The sequence below is a fragment of the Gobius niger genome (assembly GCF_951799975.1).
Source record: "Gobius niger genome assembly, chromosome: 7".
Taxonomy (NCBI): Eukaryota; Metazoa; Chordata; class Actinopteri; order Gobiiformes; family Gobiidae; genus Gobius; species Gobius niger.
In genome coordinates, this window is record NC_136858.1 from 14,614,072 (window position 1) to 14,635,769 (window position 21,698).

The window sequence follows — 21,698 nt, forward strand, 5'->3', positions numbered from 1 at the left end:
ATCCTTAAGGTTAGTGGCTAGGGCAGGGGCAGGGTTAAGGTGATTGGTTGATATATGTGTGACGTTTCACTCTCATGAAGTGTGACTGGTTGATCTACCCTAACTATCCTAGGAAAAATATACTCGCGAACGGGCATACGAGCGTTCGCGAAGTCGTCACATCCGTTGGCCGTGGTAGGCATTTTACATTTTCATATTTGATAAACATTTTATTAAAATCCTATAATCAGCAAAAACAATGTCCATAAACAGGGCATTGCTTCTCTTGCGCTGTAACAGATCTCTAATTTTATAAAACCGAGTTAGAGGCCTGTATGCATCTGCTGCCTACCAAACATCCGGCGAAAATTGCGGCGCTCGACCGGAAGTGGCAATACAACGGAAGTGCGAAGGCAAAAAGAGGCAAAAGTGGGCGGGGCAGAATAAAGTGATCCCAAGAGAACACAGTAAAAGCATGCAGACAGAGAACTCACGTCTGGCTAAAGCTTGCAGGATAGTCCGTTGGGGGATTTCTCTATGTTGGCACAATAACAATACATTTTGACAAGACCGCATATAGTTCCATTTTCTTGAGATTTACGAAGCTATATTTGACCCCGTGGCAGTCTGACGTGAAAGGTCAGACATCTGTCAATAAAAAAAAAACACGTTTGCTTTTATCTGATTGGTTAAATGGCTAACCCTTCCTCAGTCAACAAATGTCTGCCTTCTCCGAGCTAGGTTACGCGCCATTGCAATGCTCATGCGATGTTTAAGTCTAGTCGCCAAGTTTGTTGTTATTTATCAGACGACACTAACAGCATCTCAGTGCGTAAAGGTCATCCTCAAAGCACTTGTGAGTGTAGCGTTCCAATGTGCGGCTTCGACAATCAAATCCCTGACTTTCTCATCCATCCAAACCCCTGGGGCTTTGGGGGGACGAGGGGGAGGAATTCTCCAAGGTGCTGAAAAGTGTCTCCTCCTGGCTCATCCGGGGAAGGGAGGCGCACGCACGCACCACCGTTGGAAGCCCATTGGTACGACGTCACGCGCACAAACTACCCGAGCGAAGAAGGTAAATGAATTACACATGAGCAGAAGAGGAGGAGGAGAGATAGGAAGAAAGCTGAGGATGCAGCTTCGGACCACAACACTCCATCTCCCGGACTGACAACAGCAGGAAGTAGCGGTTACCACGGAGAAAAAAGCGGGGGACATGAGCGCGCTAAAGCTTTGAGCCCTCCGCCCCTGTCATCATCCTCTTCCTCCCATCAGCTGCGCACTGTATTCAAGGGGGAAGAGATCAGTGAGACGAGGCAGGCACGATGCGCGGATCTCCCCGACATGGGACAGCCCTGGGATTAATAGTGCTGCTACAGCTGCTCGTCGCCACCAACACCTCCACCTCTACCACCAGCACCACCGCGCAGCTCGTGCAAGGCGTCCCGAGCGAGCATCTCCTGGTCCAGTTGCACGAGGATGTCCAGGACCAGGCGCACCAACTTGCAACACAATATGGGTTCCAGAGTGCACGGAAGGTAAGGGGAAAACCGGCCGCTCCTGGGCGAATGCCAAGAACATTTTGCATCCATCTTGAGATCAAAATCTAGCCTACATCCTACTTGCTACATCCCGAACACTACTTGGGCCATGTCTTCCTGAAATGTCTGACTCTTCTCCGATAAACAACTGCAAAGTGTGTGGAAACAAACAGTTAAAAGTGCATTGATTTTACATTTTTAGAAAGGTTTTGCGATTATTGACATTTCACCCGAAGAAGGCCTGCTCCATCTAATGACGTCACTCTAACCAAGCAGACCTCGATTAGGAGGTTCTCCAAGTCGTCATCAGGCAGGGCAATCCTGCGGCCGTGACAATATTTGAAAATCAACTAGAAAGAACTTCATTATGTAGAGAGAGAGAGAGCCCACTGTGTTCTGATATGATTTATTGTATTTCTTAATTAGCAAGATCATTAAGTAGAAGGCAATGCACAATTTATGATGTAGTTAGCTATGCCCCATAGTAATTCCTACAGAAGTGAAACAGAAGCGTGCAAGGACAGTACTTGATTACCTTCAAACCTATGAATATTTAGCACATTGTTTCCATTTTTATCTAGTTCAATATCTTTATGAAACAATTTACTGCGGTTCCGTTTTGATGAATGATAAAACTGGTTTACAGATTTTATTTTATTTAAACCTTCAATAAGTCCCTAATGCTGAGGCACAAAAAGAAAAACAAGCAGGTGCTCTAGACATGTGGATGGCTGTCCTTATAGCCTATGTGTCTGTGTGCGCCTTGTCACTTGTCAAAATAGACGTGTGTGTGTGTGTGTGAAATTGGCTGGAGCCCTGTCCGGCCAGGCGTAGCGCGCGGTGAGCACAGGGCCAGGCCAGCCTTCCACTCACCTCCACCATCACAAAATCCTGTTTCCATCTGTAACTCATCACGCGTGTGCGATTGCGAGCTCCTTTTTCTTTCAGGCATTAGATCTGCACAAAACCCGAACCCCCCACCCCCCCATCACCGTCCTGCCTTGCTGCTTCCCTCCCAGGTTATGTAATCCGCAGCTATTTTTGTCTTGATGTGGACTATTAAACATGGCCTATCTTGCATTGTCGCCTAATTAACAAGACAGCGCAGGCTTGCATACAGATGTTGAGCCAGCGTGGTTAATAGATGGGGGTTTTTCGGATTTGTTCCTCATTTCATTGGTGTTTTTGAGAGCACTAAAAAGCACTGTACTCGATAAGAGCAATCCCCCCCCCTCCCCTTTTTTAGGTTTTTAATTTGCCAATGTGATCTGACAGCAACATCTGGGGACGTTTTATTTCCAAGGCTGACCCGTTAGCCTTGCCGTTACCAAAGCATGAGAGAGTCCGTTAATCCCTGCGCGGCGCTCGAGGGGGAGACTCCGGATGATGCATCTCATTTGACTGCACTTTTGATTTATCCTGCTTCATTCGGCTTCTTAAAATAGACCGCTCGACCAAAGAAACGAATAGAAAGGGCTGCAATTAGAGAGGAAGTGCAATATTGTTTCTGGACCCCTCGAAAATGTGCTTTGAAATAGATGAGTCTTGTGTCAGTTCCGCAGTTCATTTTCTTAGATGTTCATGCTCCTTGCACTTTCAAGACATACACTGCAGTGGTATTTTGTTCCATTCTAACACTAAATTGTTAAGAGGGATCAGCAAAGTAATTCTGATGCTGAATACTTGCCGGAAAAACCATGCAAGCAGTGACATCAGTGGCACCTTGCACCTGAACAATGACCTTGCATCATCCGCTGGCTTTCTGATCTATCGGCTACCCGGCTGCGAGCTTCCATTTGCCACCCGCACAATTTTTCTGAGTGCTCTTGATGCCACTACTTACTTCTTTTTTTATTTTTTTATTCTCCTGCCTCCCTACAGCTTCCTTTCGGAGAGGGGCTTTTCCACTTCTATCCTCAGGACACTTCAAAGAGCAGGAGCAAGCGCAGCGCCCGGAGCAGACAGAGACTGCAGAAGGACCCGCGGGTGAGTGCTACAGACCGACTGACGCGCAGACAAACCAGAATACACCGGTGCTTATGCATAAATCTGCTCACTTTATATTGGGGTTGTGACAATGTAGAATTGGATTCTTTTTTCAGCTGCACACAATCGAAAGACCCGGGAACTGAATGTGCTCTCAGACTAGCCATTAGGGTTGCTGTTGCATTGAACATGTGAACTAGTGATCACCATGCACTTGAAATTACTACCAAATATCTGCAAAAAGCATAATCCTCCCTAAAGTCCTTTCAATCGCACATTTGGAAATGACTTAGGCCACCACTATATACAGCTATTTTTACCATAATCCATGAACTTCTAGGATTCTTAGCTGTCCTCCACCTCAATATTAAAGTAGTGCATAAAACAGGTCAGACACATTTTTCTGTACATGTCCATTTCAAAATATCAATACGTTTCTATATACGAGTGTATCCTGAAGGGAAACGCTACAATGCAGTATCAAGACCTAATGGTGGATGACCAGGACCTGAGGGCAGTCAGGTATAGCTTCCATCATAGGTGTCGTGATCCATATACAGCACACAAGCTGGTGTTTCTAAGAGCATTATAGAATAAAGGATAAAGGGTGTTGACGCATACTTTCTTGCTTCAATAGAAGCGAAACACAGTGGACGTCTTAAGCAAAGAGGATAACATGTATTGATGGCAGAGCTCTATGGGTGATTTGAACAGTGCTAAATAAGCACAGTAAAATAAAAAAGTCAATAAAAAAGAAAAGAGGCTAGCACTCTGGCATGCTGAATTATGCTTTTCCGAAGCATCATTCATGTAATTCATGTCCCCAAAGTTATTTCAAGCTTCAACCATTATCGCACCATCTTATGTGAGGTTGTTAGCATTTGGCCTCTCCCATCATATTCCTATAGCTCCAAACTGGGGTGAAGTTAGAAGTGACCAAGCTCTTCCACCTTTTCCCTTATTAAATACAGTTACGTGAAAAGTTGCACGGTCCAAGTATAGTTACACAAAATCAAACATGTCGATTTTCTAAGCGGATAAAAATGGGCACTTTATTGTAAGGTGTAATAATACCTTAGGAGCACTTCGAAGTCAAAATCAAAGTCAAATCGTCTAAGCTAAGGCAAGAACATATCTCAGTATGTAAAAACGGTGGCCTATTCCTTTATCCTGCCTTCTCTACTGTGGCAACAAAGTAATCCCCTAAATTGCCATGTGTGTATGTTTCAGCACAGCAACATGTGACGTCAAATGCAAAAGCCGTGCATTATTGAAGATGACGTTTGATCATAGAAAGCATAAGCCTATCCTCTCAACCTCTTCACACTACCTGGAAACAGTTACATGTTCGTCAATTGTGTCCATGTCGGAAAAGACAGACAGAATGCGGGAGCGGAGGTCCGGGCTACACGCAATCTAACCTAACCTCTCTAATTGTGCTTGTGAGAGGTGATAATGAAAATAAATGCGGGCTGCTCCAACGAGCTAACATGGCTAATGGCATATATACTGGCACGTACAGGCACAGGCAGCCTCATGTTCTGCAAGATAGGCTTTTTAATCAAACTCTTTACATGCTCATGTTCTTCTACTGCAACGATCGATCGCTGTCAGCTTGGTCCCTTGGGTGTGATTTACCAATGCGTGCTTGTCAATCTGAAGTATCCTGTGTGTCTCTAGCCTCTCCTTTTTGGCCATTCCGTCTTGATGCGTTTGCCTAATTGAATAGTTATTTTTGGAGGCAGCATACTCCAGTCCTCATTACCTACTTGGTTAATAAGCCAGGAAAAGCTATTTACAGCATTGACGAAATTGGATAGTTTGCATACCCTCCGAGGAGTTTTTTGTCCTCTCCCTTTCGTTCCGGCATGTGCACCCGCTTGAAAAAACAAAGCCTGTTTTTATTTTATTTTATTTCCCTATCGACTTTAAGATCTTGCTGCGTTGTCTTACCACTGAGTTAGCCTTCTCACATCCAGAGCGGGCCATTGATTGATTGCGTAAGGCCGGGCTTTCATCTCTGCTTCGATTTGATGCTTCATCCACTCAAGCAGATGTCCTTAGTCCCACAAAGGATGAATTAACAAACGTTCTTAATGGAAATTGCGAGCTGTATCGGCGCAAAGAGCAACAAGCGCTGAATCAGAAGCATTAGTTGACCTGGAGAAGTGGCATCGGTTGAATGTAGGACAGGCAGGAGACAAGGGGGGGAAAAGGAGGAGGATCAGCTCTTTGCAGTTGAAGCGAAGCATTGTGAGCAGGCAGTGGGCAAAGGCGCAGTGTTTGACGTGGCGAGTGGGCAGCATGACATGCCGTCTCGAGGGAAATACCAGCCGTCGTGCCAAGTGACAGGCAAAAAATGGGGAGGGGGGATTAATGAAGGGAGAGTGTTATGTAATGACTAATTATAAATGCTGATAATAACCATAGATCTGTGGAATTTGGGGGAAAGAAGTCTTACAATTTATCGCAGTTAGATATGCATTTTTTCTTTTTTGAAACCAGCTGATGCAGATTTTCTGTATGTTCAGGTTAGATAAGATCATATAAGATAGTACTTTAACAACTATAGAGCTCATATAAGATAGTACTTTAACAACTACGGAGATCATATAAGATAGTACTTTAACAACTATTGAGAAGACTAAAAAGCGAACTACTTTACTCAATACAAGAATCACAGGCATTTCAGAGCATGTTTGTAGATGACTAACCAGAGTTAGCAGGTTTTACACATAATAAGACCACATGGAGGCAGGATATTGTGTTGTTTTCAAAGGATATTGACTGCCGAAATAATTACAGCCTTTGTGATTAATTGTGCAGCCTTAATTAACAGCACTCATTCGGATGAACACACATTTGTTACATCATTATTATTTTTTTATTGTTTTGTTTTGGATGTACAGATGCACCCACAAAGATAAAAACAGTTCATCCAAAAAGAGACTTTTAGGAACTATTTAAAAATGGTCTGAAAGTATTACATAGCTGTCTTTTAATATTTTTTTTCTAAAATAAATTAAAATAGTTACTATTGCCTAAACCTTTCTTGAATGAATGTTGATGCATTTGAAGCTACTCGAAGTTGATTAGGGTTTCTGAATTACTGTTTTCGGAAGTATATTTAGATGACATTTTCATGATTTTTTTTTCACCTCTTAACCCCCACCTGAACCGAGCACATTTTCTCCAGATTGGCTTTACCCAAACCTAAAAGCTTCTTGGAAACAGTGTCAAAACAGCAATAAAAATGAAAAGAAAATAAGGAAAATGAACAAACAAAAGTGTCAAAAAGTGACAAAAAGCGATGAAAGTGCAGCAAATAAAAGTGATGAAAATGTGATGAAAAAGCAATAAGAAAAAGCAACAAAGGCAAGACAAAAACGCGGGGAAAAAGACCCATTTAGATCAGTTTTGCAGGTCTTAGCTTTCAAATGAGGTGCTACTCTGGCCTTTAGGCTGTAAGGCTTCTGTCGAGAAGCTTTTAGATTTGGGTGAAGCTGAACTGTAGAAAACGCGCTCAGTTAAAAGAGAGTGAAAAGAGGTCAAAATCCAGATTCAGTTTAAACGCAAGAGCATTAATATAGCACTTGAGAAAATACTGAAAAATGAAACGCTAATGTGATATTGTGACATGCGTTTCAGAACATGCTTGTAGAGGTCTGAACTACAGGATGGGCAGGTTTCACACACATTAAGACCACATATTAAAGCCTTTCAGCATAGTTTGATTGAAATTTATCTCGCAACTCTAATGTAAAACCAGGTATGAATGACATTTTTTCATAAACACATGGCACACATCTTTTTTGGGGCTTTCGAACACCGACCTTCACTCGTCTCAACCTCGTCCACACACGAGTGAGAGTTTTATGATGCCGCTTCAGCGAAGGATTTATTGTGCCCGATCTGTGCACGCGTGTCTGCTTTGAGCACGTCATAAAAGACAGGTCTGAATGAAAAGGCCTGGGCTGTGCTAAAAGGCCATCTTAAGTGCCGCTGTGCGTTTTTTTTTTTTTTTTTTTTTATCAGCCATGGCAAACACGCACAACAATGGCCCCATCTCCTCTCCTCACTTGAGTGAATTTGCGAAGGGTCAGCAGCAAAGTACATTAAGGACAGCTCGGGGAGATTGGACATTTCAAAAGGGTAGTGTCTCTTTTAAACAGAATTCAAAAGTTGAGCTTTGTAGTCAAGCTTCGTCACATCTACAAAAAGGTTCACCCGAGTTGAGATTGTATTTATTCAGCCACTCTCATTTGGCCATTTCCACGCTTTTTGAGATATATTAGAGGTAGTAGTTTCAAAATTGCTGCTATCTTCCCACTATCTAGTAAATTGCAGATTTTCAACAAGCATGAAATTTAGTCCCTATCAACTGGTAAACTGCAGCACAAAGAGTATTTCGCCTATGATATGGAAGCCCTGCAAGCCAAGGGAACTACAAAATCTGTTTTTGCCTTAAGATTAGGTTTGTTTGTGTTTTTTTCTAAGGAATCTAGTTTGGCTAATGACGGTGCCAATCCGTTTTGAATTGTTTTATTAGTTAAACTTGGAAAATATGGAGCATAACAGAGCCACATATCCATTCTACTCCCAGAAGCGAAACTAGGGAGCCCCGTATTCTGACAATTGCCAAAGAACAAACAATGCTAAAACATCTCCAATTTCAGCACAATGGATTATTAATTAAATTAGGCTGCTGTCCATGCAAAGATGTAATCCATTGAGATTACGATGAGCATGCTGACGTCACATAAACCCATTAAATTTTTGACAAAGAATGGACTGCAGGCTCTTATCTCTGAATAATTTTCTATCTCAGATGTGCCTCAAAGCAAGCATTAGAGATGAGAGGGGTATTCAAATCCCGTTCCTTGTAATACCTTTTCAGACTGCTTGTTTAATCATCTGCGCTGTGCCGTACATGTTTGGCAATGATTTTACTTTAATACCCTCCTTGATTCAACCGTCTTCTTTTGCCTGGCTCTAAATTGGCTCTGAAGCTATACAGATTTCTAGGATTGAGCCAATACCCTGTTTTTCAATCGAGTTCCAGTACTGTAGTGTAGCGGCTGATTACAAGTACCAATCCAGTACCACGGGATGTAAATAAAACCAACCAACCGACTCTACACCCAAGAGTACCAGGCCAAATTGACATAGTAAAGCTGAGTGACTACGCTGCTTAATTCCTCTCAAGTTCAGCTTCCACTCTAAAAACTAAATGAAGGCATCATTTGTATCTGTGAATTTTAGGTTTTTTTTGTTTGTTTACCCTGCAAAACTTCCACTGCCATTTTCTAGCTAGTTAGCTGCTAGTTGTGGCACTAGCAACACACAGTGAACAGTGGTGGCCACCGTTTTTGCATACCGAGATATGTTATTACCTGAGCTTAGACAAGTTGATGCGTACCAGTCTGGTCTTTACGTATGCGATCAGGCACGCAAAAAGACCAAAGATGATCCTCCTCTCCTCTATGAAGCCAAACAGGGATGAAGTTAGAAGTGACCAAGCTCTTCCATGTCTCCCCTATTTAAATACGGTTATGTGAGTAGTAGCAGATAAAAAGGGAACTATATTGTAAGGCGCAATAACGCCTTAGGAGCACTTCCACATCCGCGCAGTAATATATTAAATCCTATAGAATCCTCTGTGCGAAGTGTTTCTAAGGTATTATTATACCTTACAATATAGTTCACCTCGACTTGTTTAATTTTGTGTAACTATACTTGGATTGTATAATAATATAATGGTGTGTTCATGTGGTCCTTGGGAACTCGGGCAAACGACTTCCCCAGTTGGGGAATTCACGTGAACGCTCTCTCAACTGGGGAAAACGACTGGGCAACTCGGGTCAAAACGAGCTTCCCGACTTCCGCACCTGACTGGAGATCAGCTGATTTGTTCTTTTATCGTCTTATGTGAGCTTTTTAGTTAAACACTGCTACTTTTTTGAGTTTAGTGTGAGCTGTCGTCATCCTCGTAGTAACAAAGTTTCGAGTGAAATGCCTGACATCAACGTTAGCAAAAAGTAAATTTACATGATATTTTTTTTAAACTAACATACTAACGTTTAGCTTTTGAGATACTAACACATTTAAATGATAAGCTCAGCTAAGTGCTAATCAATGATAAAAGACAGTTTTTATATAATGACATCAAAATCCTTTAAAAAGAACTAAACAGCATGTTATCGGGTCAATTTATCTTTTTAGATACTCACCCATACAATACCTGAAAAATCTATTGAATCAGCATAATATTTGATGCAAGTTATGGCAATTCAACAACCCTGCCTTTTGCATCAATATGTACATACCTGTTTGTTCCATAATTTAAATGTCGCTGGGTTAGCCTGTCATAAGCAGTAATAATAATAATAATAATAATAATAATACATTTTATTTGTATTGCACTTTACACATGAAAAACACATCTCAAAGTGCTACAATTGCCACAGGTCAAAAAAACAAAAAACAGAACATATCAACAGTAAACAGCCATCTCGCTCGCGGGACTCCTCCCCAGATCTTGGGCTTTGGTTCATGGTCAGGAGCACTATGTTGGGGGATTGGCCTAATGTTTTACTGTTTTGGGGAATTCCATCATGCAAACTCCACATAGAAACTCCCCACCCACTGAAAATTCAACTTAGGACCCTTCTGCTATGAAATGTGTGTGCCAACCGCTTCAGTTTACAGGCTGAATATATGCTAATGCTCGCTAAGTGTTCCCCGGGTCTGCAGTCTCTTCTATTGTGGAGCTGTCAGGACGACCGTCTTATCTAAAAGCCATGCAGCTGCTCATCCCACGCCTTTAATTCTTTAAAGAAACACAACATGCCTTTGAGTGTAATTGCCGGGGCTTTCTGTATAAAATGCCTTTTCCCTAATACTCTCCGATGCGGCGGTAGCAGGTTTTTTTTGGCCGCTCCGTCTCCTGCTGCAGCCTCCTGATTAGAACGTGGAGCATAGTCATTTGATTTACATGATGTTCTTTCCCAATGGTACAGTGCAGCACAGCTGGGCGCTATAATTTCCTGCGTAGAGAGCAGTCAGCGAACACAACCTACACATTTTCCGTCATGAAAACCACAATTTCAGCCCCACTTCACCACCAGACAGTCTTTTTATATCCCTTTAATAAAATGTTTCATAAGATCAGTGCGATAAGAGGACATATTGCATTTCTTCTTCTTTCTCGGGCAGGTGAAGAGCGTGGTGGAGCAGGACGGATTCAGTCGTCAGAAGCGAGGCTACAGAAATCTGAATGATATTGAAGTCAACCTCAATGACCCGCTATTCTCCAAACAGTGGTACCTGGTGAGTAATCAGCCTGGCATGTGTCTGCACGCAAACCTGACCTTTAACATTCTTCCACTTATTCGCTTTGAAGCCAGACAGACTCAACCTGGCGTCACGAATCGACACTCATTTCTTAATTAGCTTAGCCACTGGTGTGTATGCATTTGCTCTCTTCATATTATTTTATAGCCCTAACTTGGCAAATATGAGTAAAAAAAACACAACACTGTCAGGTATGGTCACTTTATGCAACAACCAAATTTTGTTGGCTAAAGTTACAGTTACAGTCCAACAGTGGTCAAACAATGTGTCAATCCTTGAAAAAAATAATATCGGACCGGTATTTTACCCCCCCACAACTTCCTTGGCCTTAGAGGGGCGGAGAAATCGTGGTGAAAGTTAGTACATCTATTTGATATATTTTATTTGATATATTTTTTTTGGTACAATAAGAGATAGAGACTTGGTTGTTTTTGTTTTGGAATCCACTGATTTTTGTCTTTCAAACGAGCTCCCTCTGAAGTACATACTAAACATGAATGTGTTAAATATATCAGCCCTATGCCCCCCATACAGCCCCCCCTGCTGTCACAGTTCAACACTGACACGATTAGAACAATGCTGCCATTGCTGCAGTACCTCCATATGTGGGTGGCAAAACAAGCTAGTTTTCCATTAGATAGCATTGCACTTTACACACGTTTTAAACAATGGTAAAGCCTGGTGCCTAAGAAACCAGGCTGGTTTTCGTAAGGAACATTTTAGAACTGTCGTATACTAATGAGGGCCGGACCTTGATTAACAGACCGTTAGACCATTACTTAATATGGGCAAGAGGGCGAGTGAGCGCTGCTGTGGGTTAACTATCTTTGCCAGTCAGGTGCTCTTCCAGGATCCGTACGCCAAAAAGCTAGGTTTGAAGAAAAAAAGGGAGGTCAAGTAATCCTTTATTCCTTTATTCCTTCACCAAGGTGTCCCTCAAAAATAAAGGATCTTTACTTGAAAGTCGGTTGTGCCACGGACCTCCCCTTTTTTTCACTTAATATGGGCCTTTATACTGTATCGGCTATGTACCAGGCCAACCCCTTCATATCGGTATATTCACTTACTTTTTTAGATCTGAAGTCTTCCCTTATATGCGCATGTCGTTACATCGATCTTTTACCTGATATAGTCCTGGTTTAGACTTGTTTATATCGGGCGTATTACTTTGTTGGTACTTGCTATGGAAACGTTTGAAAACCATTGGTCTAAAGTTAAACCATTGAGAACACATATAAAGCCATAAAAATAAACACAATATTAGCCCATAAGCCCAGTAACCAAGGGACATTTCATCTCTAATCTTAGCTTTTAACACCACATACTGTACTTGTTTTTCCTAAACTAATCTGACCTTTTGTAAGTAATCTCCACCCTTTGTGTCTAACCATGACGTTAGCGTGACATGGCCCAAGCGTGTATCAGATAAAAGCAGCAACGATATGTGACATTTACCTCACCTTCAGTTTACCCACGCACTCACGCTGATATCTTCACCCTCTAATGGCCGTTCACCTGTGTGCTCTGACTCATGAATGTTGTTTCATTTTGTGTGAGTGATTAGATAAACACAGGCCAAGCAGATGGGACCCCTGGGCTGGATCTTAATGTGGCCGAAGCCTGGCAACTGGGCTACACGGGCAAAGGAGTGACCATCGCTATTATGGACGACGGTGAGTGAGGCGAAAGTCCTGCTTTTTGTTATTGCTTATTTTCCTCCCTCCCAAGCCGTAACAAACTGAATTAAGTGACAGTTTAATTAATGGCATTGTTAGAAGAGGTCAAATAGCTTTTCTGTTTAATTATGCAAAAAACAACCTTTTATCTACAAAAGGCTTTCATTAGTCTCCTAAAGTGCACATGACAAGTTAGACCGATTTCTCGCAAATCTAATCTTTAAAAAGAAAAAAAAAGAACTATTTCCCTGGTTTGCCAGTTTTTGTTTATTATTTTAATTAGGCACAAGATGAGACACAAGTACACCGTTCTATCCTTTGAGTTTGTAGTTCTCCTTCACTCCTGAATTACTCCATTATCAAACTGTGAAAGTCAGAGGTACAGTAGTTGAATAAAGTCTCTTAGCCGTTGCCTACCTGCGTTTCTAGCTGTCGCAGCTCCTCCCGCACGCCCTGATTGTTCACTCGAGTTAATTAGAAGCTCCCCTCAGTCGAAGTTCATAGTGAGGCAGAGTTCAGACGTGAACCAGGCGGACTGCCAATGCTAGCGCTGTGCTAATTTGAACCCTGACTTCCTGATTCATTAGGGAGGATAATGTGCTGTTTTTCTTTCACCATTTCTTTCACTATGGTACCAAAATAAATGTACTCTTTACTCTTTACTGAACTCTTTGGACACTCTCACATTTCTGCCTAAATTGGTCATAAAATGTGGTCTGATCTTGATGAGTAAAATGTCTGCTTTAACAAATACCACCCAAACAATTGGCGTCAACAATTGGATGAAGTTGGTGCTTAAGGAGGATCAACCAGCTATTGAATCCAAGAGTTCACTTACTTATTCCACACTACTCTTCTTTTTTGGTGAAACAGACAAATCTTTCAAAGCACAATCTTTTCTCCCTTTCCAGGAATCGACTATCTTCATCCGGATCTTGCCGCGAATTACGTGAGTAAACCTCTGCACCTTATTGCAGTCAGTGTGTCTCAGGGCCTTCCCGCGGTGAGCTGCCGGCAGTGACAGGTGCCCTCACAGTCACTCTAATGGCTGCCCAGTCTAGTTGCATTTTGGGGATGGACCGTGGGGGACAGAGAGAGAGAGAGAGAGAGAGAGAGAGAGAGGGAGAGAGAGAGACTAGAGACAGACGGTTGGCCAAGCTGTTTAATGTTAATGCACGGCGCTCTATGGCAGGCCGATCTGTCACAAGGCGCGATAATACCAGGGTAGTTGGCGCCGCATAATGTGTCGCTCTATCTCCGGAATAGGGAAGAAAAACGTAGAGGGACGAGACGGATTGCTAAATGGAACAAGAAAATGCACAAAAGTCCGATTAAACAATGATGACAGCTCGCGTGGCTGTGGCGTCGTCTCAGGGCACCGGTAATGGAGGCGCTCGGAAGCCGTGACTCATAGTGTCTTATTTTTGTGTCATTACATCCCATTTGATAATTATCCATTGCGCTTTAAATGAACAAAAAACAACGAATTGCCTCATCTAATCCTCACCTGTACTTTGGGTAAATTGGTGCACATTTTAAAAGATACACACACCTGTTTCTGTGAAGTTTTGGACAATGCGAGTCCTGTCACTTTTGGTTATTATCGTACTGTACACAAGGGTTCCTGCACACGTAATTACCTTCAATTTAGATGTGGCTGCGTCGCAATCGTTTATTTTTTATTTTTTTATTTCTTCCTAATTTTTCTATGCAGGGAAACCACATTTTGCTTAACGCTCCAACAAAGCCCGAAACAGCCCTGACATTGCATCTCAGTCTTGATGGTTTGACTGTGCGAGGCTAACCACTCTGTTCCTTCATGGTCGCTGAACAAGGATGAACCGGGGGCCCAAAATAACACGAGCTCGCAGCTGGGGGAGATGTGGGAATACGCTCCATTGGATTGACAGATCACGCTGAGCTCAGGTTGAGAGTGGAGTTTTTTTTTTTTTTTTGTGACTGTTTGGATAAAGAGACACTGCATGTGTAATTATCTGCTCTTCAAAGGCCCGTCACACAAAAACACAAGAGAGAATACTTTGGCCTCGCTTACGTTTGGGTAAAATTGGGTAGATTTTTTGCAAGTGCAGACTGCATGATGTGGTTCTATTATTCATGACTCTCCTTTCGAAGCGCTGTAACATCTCACACAATGCATTTGATTTGAATGAGAGAGAGAGTGTTTATGTGCTGCTGAGGTGCAAAAGCTTTAACAATTTCATGCCGGATTTATCTGGAAATATGGAGTTTTAATGCGCTCCCACTGGAATAAATGGGTTCAGAAAGCATTCAGACCAATTCTAAATCTTTCAATTTGTTTATGTAGATGATTTATGATTAAACATTTTACTGTATATATATATTGCTCCAAACCTCCAAACCGATTATGATTTGGAAAGGTACTTGTGTTTAAAAGAATAAAACAAAACAGTGTCACTAGTATCTGAATTCAGATGAATATACAGTACAGTTTTGAGGATGACGTTCCCTCAGAACATTACCTGCAGTGATGTTTTGCTTGATTTACTGCTGGTTTAAGTAATCCAAACAGACAGGTCTGCGTTTTGCTTTGCGCAGTAATCAAGAACAATTAGACTTGTCTGAGAGGTGCAGACCGGGTGTATCAGATAAGTGGATATATTTGTGTCCGGGGGTGCTGTGAGGATTCCCTGTAATTAACTGAAACATCGACTGACATGTCCTTTTTCTATATTGTCTTGCAAAGAACATGCAACACAAACAAAAGGCCGTGGTTGAGTTTCATTGGATTCTGTGTCCCCTCTCTGAGGGTGGATGTTGTTGTTTGTTGGGGCCCACTCATTCCTGCTAACATTTGGGAGGTTGCCATGGTAATAGCTATGACATCACAATGTCCAAAGATTAACATCTCTACAGCGATGGGCTTCATAGTGTGGCATGACGAGCTCTCCATGGGTTTAGGTCAATATATTATAGCTAATAACTATATAGTGTATGTGACTTTTTCCTGTTATGAGCGGCAGGACTTTTGACAATGAGGATGTATGTCTGCGTTTGGGCCTTCTGGCCACACGCATCCATAAATTACCTCATTACTTTGGATATTTTGGCAACGCTCTGCAAAGTGGAGACTTTTGTAAACGCTGTATAAACGTAGAGGTGTGGACAGAAAATCTGAGCCTATAGAGAACGTTGCGTAATCTGTGGTGTAGTTTTGTATACGGTTGTAGAAAAGTCTGCGTTTGTGGAGATATCACGACACATGTGGACATGGCCTTAGTCTATTGTTCATGTTATATTTACAACGTATACGCACTTCATATTACGGTTTCCAACCTCTCACAATGTCACATGAAAAACAGACTGTAAATGGAGACACTTTATGCAAACTGTATCCTGCATGTTTTATAAAACATACCTGATTTAGATTCCTTAGTCAAGACACAAGAACATGGACAACTCCTGTACGACGAGAGCCTACACAGACATACCTGATTTAGATACAGATAATCTCTCAACAGAAAAAGTCTGTACGCTCTTGCCAAATGGCACAAAGAACAGGTGTATGTGCACATGTGCAAAGCTGACATGTGCTCTTCAACTCTGCCTTTTCTTATGTCACAGTTGTTTAAATCACCATTCACATCAGTTCCCCAATACTATGAACACGGCAAACCAACTTTTCTGTGATGTTGGTAATCAACTCGTTTGCTGTTGCTCTTTTCCTATTCCAATTTCAGTTTTATTTGGGCCTTCAGTATTTTGTCACAAATTGGGAAAAGTCATTCGTGCGGAGCTTATTGTTCAAATGCGAGCTGACAAACAGTGTGCCCTTTCAAATAAAACCAAAAACCAAACTGATTAAATGCATATCACCACCTTATTACCGAGGCTCTCATCTCTCTCTCTGACTTAATTGTAGCTATTTTTACACTACTTACCCCTCGCTCCGGGACCTTTTGAATCTGTGCCGCGTGAAGTAGCGTTCTCGAGCCGACGGTCACTTGTTGCCGGGGAAAAGGTGAGGTGTCTTGAGTAAAGCTACAATCCATCTGCCAGGTTACTCACAGCGCAGGAGAGCTGTGCTGATTGATAGCAGCAGATACTAGCCTGACAAGCACAGTCAGTGATTCATGGATGCGGCCCTGTGTCATATATTACCGAGCCTTGGCACTTTTCACTTTAATGAAAAAAGAACCCCTCTTGCTCTCGACGTGAGCCACCCCCCTGTTAGGGAGCAGCGTGTCCTTTCATTTCAATTGCGCCGGCTGTGAATAATAACAACGTTTCAGAAGTGTGCGCCATTATTTGTTTTGAAATGGAGAGGAGTGGTGTGCATGGTGATTGTGATACTGTGACGGCCATTACTATTAAGTGATCCGCAGTAATGAAGACATTTCCATAGGTTTATTAGTTCATAACAAGAAACCAAAGGAGGAAGTGATGGGAAATCTGAAAGGAGGTTGTGTAATATGGAATTTGACAAGTTTGAACTGTATTGCAACTTTTGAAGAGGCAGTAATAGTAGTGGGAGCAGTGTGGAATTTGTGCATCTTTTTCTCTGGTCAGGTGTTTCTCATATACCCTCCCGACAAAAAAAAAAGTCTCCTGAGCTACATAATAGCTTTAAAGGGACTACATGGAGTTTAAAAATGTTAAAATTATTTTCTACGCCCTTCTTGCTCCATGTCCTAATGTGTAGAATGAGCCCAGACCTGTTCACCACAACTGCCTCTAAAATCCTGTACTGTCACTCAAAAAGTTGTTATTTCGGGTCCGAAGTGCCGTCATACACGAGCTTTTAAGGAACAGGCCACCGTTTTTCCATACTGAGATATATTCTTACCTGAGCTTAGACGAGTTGATACGTACCTGTCTGGTCTTTGTGCGTGCCCGTGGAACAGCATGGTAGCTTCCAACTTCACCCCCATTTGAAGCTTTAGGAGTATGTTGGGAGAGGCCAAATGCTAACAACATCTTTGGGGTTTTTGCGTGACTGAGAGCACACACAAAGACCAGACAGGCATGTATTAAATCGTCCAAGCTCAGGTAAGAACATATCTCAGTATCGAAAAAACGGTGGCCTGTTCCTTTAATATAGAAACTGCAGTTACACATAAGACCTGAGGTGGCAGTAGCAAGTGTAAAAATGTCAACTTCCATCCCTTTAAATGGAGGAAAACCTGAATCCACTCCCGAAGTATCTTTTTTTTTAAATTCTGTATAATAATAGGTTTCATGCAGCATATCTTCCTACATGTCCATGTGCACTGGCACTATTATTACTCCATCTTGTCTCTTTGTGGTATAGAATTTTAATGTTGAAAAAAATATGGTGCACAAAATATGTATTGATTAGGGAAATAATCATTATTTAAAGAAAACACAAAGGCAAACCAACAGATAAAGATACAGTATATCATTTCAAAGCATATAGCTACCATTAGCATAGGGCTCATCACGAATATACACATCCTCCTCAGTATAGGGTAAGCAGGAGTGGGGGAATGTCTGGGGCGTAGCACCTCTGGATTTCTGCTAACTCCTGTCTCTTTTTTTAAACACACCACCTATTTTAGGGCATAACACAGTCAATCACAAATGTAGGACAAGCAGGTGCTGGGCAGCTGTGAGAGGGTAAACATCTTTCGACAGATGCCCACTCAAACCTTGTTTTTTAATGCAATACACAGCATAGGGCTCATCACAAATACATCCATACATCCTCCTCTTCTTCCTTTTGTGTGTGTGCTGTGTGTGTGCCTGTGTGTGCCCGTGCATGCCTGCCTGTGTGCGTGTGTGGGTGTGCGTTGTGTGGTCTGGTGGCCTTGTCGTTGTTTCCATTGCCACTGTTGTCACCATTGCATCACTGTTGTTTTAGCAAACAATCATTAATAATAATAGTAATAATAATAATAAAAAATAAAATAAAATAAAAAGTTAAAATCGAAAGTTGATTACATCTGTTTTTTGCGTGTGTATATGTGTGTATATGTGTGTAAATGTATGTATATGTGTGTATTGTGTGTATATGTGTGTAAATGTATGTATATGTGTGTATATGTGTATGTGTATGTATGTGTATATGTATATGTAATTGTTGTTGTTTTTTTGTTGTTGTTGTTGTTTTTTACATCGGTTAGGCCATCTAGTTTGTAAGTTTTTCTTCAAGAATGGGGTTGGAGTTTATAAGATTTTTTTTTTCTTCATCCAACTCCTGTTCTTCTTTTCATGGAATGTATTGTTTGTTTGTTTTTTGTTGGATTGTTGCTTTATTTTAGGTTGCATTACCTTGAAAAAAGAATAAATAAAATGAAATGAAATGAAATTAGCCATACTGCATGCAAATTAAATTTTTACCGGTACTTTTACCAGTATCTCAGAAAACGTGAGCCAATACAGTGAGTGGGCTTCCCTCTCCTCAAACTTCACCATGCTACAGGAAGCCAAACATTAAATTTAAGCATTAGGCCCACTGCAGTAATAGCACTAGCGGTGTCTAGCTGATTAATAGAAGCACATTTGCTGACATATTTGTTTATGTTTTGAGTTTTACAGCAGTTTAGTTAGTTGAGTGCTACAGCGACAAGTCATTTGGAATGTTCCGCATTATGGGTTTAAATCCATCATTAAAACTGTCACGTTGTCAGTGCCACGGACCTCACTGATAACTCTGTGGCTTAATGAATGACCTCCTGACCAGTCACTGAACCGCCATGCAAATTCTCCCCTCTCTCTGCCTCTCTTCCCGGTTACCTTTTCTTTTTCGTAACAACGTTATTCCATTAGGTCAGGTAACTGTTGCAGTTTGGCTTGTCTGTGAGGCTGACTGAGTCATCCGTCCCAAATGCCAGCCAGACGCGCTGTCAGAAGGGAAACAACCCCCAAGATTAATCTGATGGCCTGAGCTGTGTGGCTAATCACACCGCTGCACCTGTTAGTTACACACTCGGAGAAATATGAGCGGTTCTCCAAATCAAACGACTGGCCATGTTAGTCTACAGCACATGACCGGATCGGATCTTTAGAATGGCTCTTTAGCATGAACAGTTTAAATGTATCTCATTTATTTCTGTTTTATAACATTTAACACAGATGAACATTGATTGCACTGCTTGGGGAAAAGGAAAAGTCAGTGTATGAGTGAGAATTGTGTTGGCTAAGATTCCATGAATGAGAAAAAAAATGAATGAATTTTTGATGTTTGAAAATGTTCCTGTGTTCTATCTGTAGCACAAAAAACATTTGTTGAAAAAGTAACTTACTCCACCAAATATGGTTTTGACGAGGGCTGCAAAATAAAAAGCACAGAGAAGTGTATTCCGCATTATGTGTTCTCCTTAAATGTAGCAGTCATTCACTGTTATGACTAAAATGTCACCTACATTTAATAAAAAAATAGCTATGGGTCTTTTCAGTGATACTATCTGAAGGCACATCTTCTTGGGAATACGTCACCAGGTGTTTCTGTCGTTTCTTAAAGCACCTCTGCTCTTTCCAGAACGCCGATGCCAGCTATGACTTCAGCAGCAATGACCCGTACCCTTTCCCCCGCTACACAGACGACTGGTTCAACAGGTAAAGCTCACCCTACCATCGATCTTATTTTGGGTGTACACACACACACACACACACACACACACACACACACACACACACACACACACACACACACACACACACACACACGCACACACACGCACACACACACACACACACACACACGTAATCACACACTCCGCTCGCTCCTGCTCTCCCTCAAAGTCGGCCAGCTCTCTCCTTCTATCGATTTTGTCTTCACGTACTTCCATTAAGACGTAGTAGAGCTCCATAAACAAAGCTATTGTGCTGGACCATCACAACAGCAAACCCGACGGCTATTTTTAAACTCGCAAGGTTTCGACGAGATAAGGGGAGTTACAACGACATCGGATTTGGCTGGTCTTGTGGGTGACCCCCGCTTCTGATAATGTCTCCCTATCTCCAGAATCACAAACGGCTGAGCTAATACTACTGCAACACATGTCGGTTTGTCTGCACAAAAACAACTCAATAATTTCTATTAGAGCTACAAAATTACAGCAATCAAATCAAAATTTAGGCAGTAGAGCATAATGCAGAGAATGGACTCCCCTCTTTTAAATCAGATCAGTGTGGAAATCAGATCACACCTTGATTTTAAGGAGACATTATCATGCATTCATTTATTTTGTCTCATTCATGCAGTTTTAAGTAATGTTGTTGATGTTGGTTATGTCTTCTTCTACTGCAGATAGGCTCCAGTGCATTCCGTGATTAGTAAAATCTGAAAGTGTTTAAAGCCAATAAAACATCACCGGAGGCCTTCTGCCCTCAAATTGGGTTTATTACGTCATTGTTAGCATGCTGTAGGCTAAAAATGGAGGCTTGTATATTGATTTTAGCATGTCTAATCCCCCCGTGGCCAAAGGAGGGCACTTTGAGGGTATATCACAGCTGAAGTGCCCAAAAGCAGATTTATATAGTATGATTATACACAAAATGTCCATGTTAAAAGAAGTCAGTTTTCTTCAAAGTCTTGGAGCCATATAGTGCCTTCTCCTCCCTCTGTGCGCTCCCCAGCCATCTGCCTACATCCTTATGCGAAGAGGAGAGAAGGAGAAGGGAGTATTTGCGGGGTCTGCCAGTATAGAGCAGTTGTTGCTGACTGGCGGGCACAACTCGCTGGCTAATCAGCTGGTTGTTATAAATAGCCTCCTGACTGTTGCAAGGCATGCTGGGAGAGCGGGGCCGACTCGCTGCAGCGTTCCCTGTGGGGCTGACTGATGGAGATGTAGATACGCAAAACACTGATCTGGGCAAACATGATCGATCAGGCTGAAATGGACAACTGAATCGCTAAATAGATAATTATATTTTATGTTTGCTGGTCGTGTATTGTAGGTGGTGTATAGTGGAGAATGCATATTCACTAAGATTGTTGTTCTTTAAAGGATTAGATGACAATAACAGTGCCTCTTTGATAATGTAATTTAAAAAAGTGGCTTGATTAGTGAAGCAAGGGGTTGACATCCCTTAGACCAACTAGCTTCAGGTTATGTGAATTAGACTTTAGATCGAGCCCAAAAAAGTCCTTATGCACTTTTCTTCAGCAGTTTCATCCTTTTCTTAAAAATCACATTCATTTTGTCTTCTTATCCTCAAT

The 21,698-nt window shown here is 41.8% G+C and overlaps 1 protein-coding gene across 1 annotated transcript in view; it reads left to right on the forward strand.

Moving 5' to 3' along the window:
- Positions 1 to 1,077: 1,077 nt before the first annotated feature.
- The window catches only part of pcsk2 (proprotein convertase subtilisin/kexin type 2), a 37,367-nt gene continuing 16,746 nt past the window's right edge, over positions 1,078 to 21,698 (forward strand). Inside the window, exons 1-6 of the mRNA XM_079559923.1 lie at positions 1,078 to 1,517; positions 3,402 to 3,506; positions 10,722 to 10,835; positions 12,424 to 12,532; positions 13,447 to 13,484; positions 20,016 to 20,092. Coding sequence (XP_079416049.1) covers positions 1,305 to 1,517; positions 3,402 to 3,506; positions 10,722 to 10,835; positions 12,424 to 12,532; positions 13,447 to 13,484; positions 20,016 to 20,092 — 656 coding nt within the window. The 5' untranslated portion in view covers positions 1,078 to 1,304. The remainder of the gene's footprint in view (positions 1,518 to 3,401; positions 3,507 to 10,721; positions 10,836 to 12,423; positions 12,533 to 13,446; positions 13,485 to 20,015; positions 20,093 to 21,698) is intronic.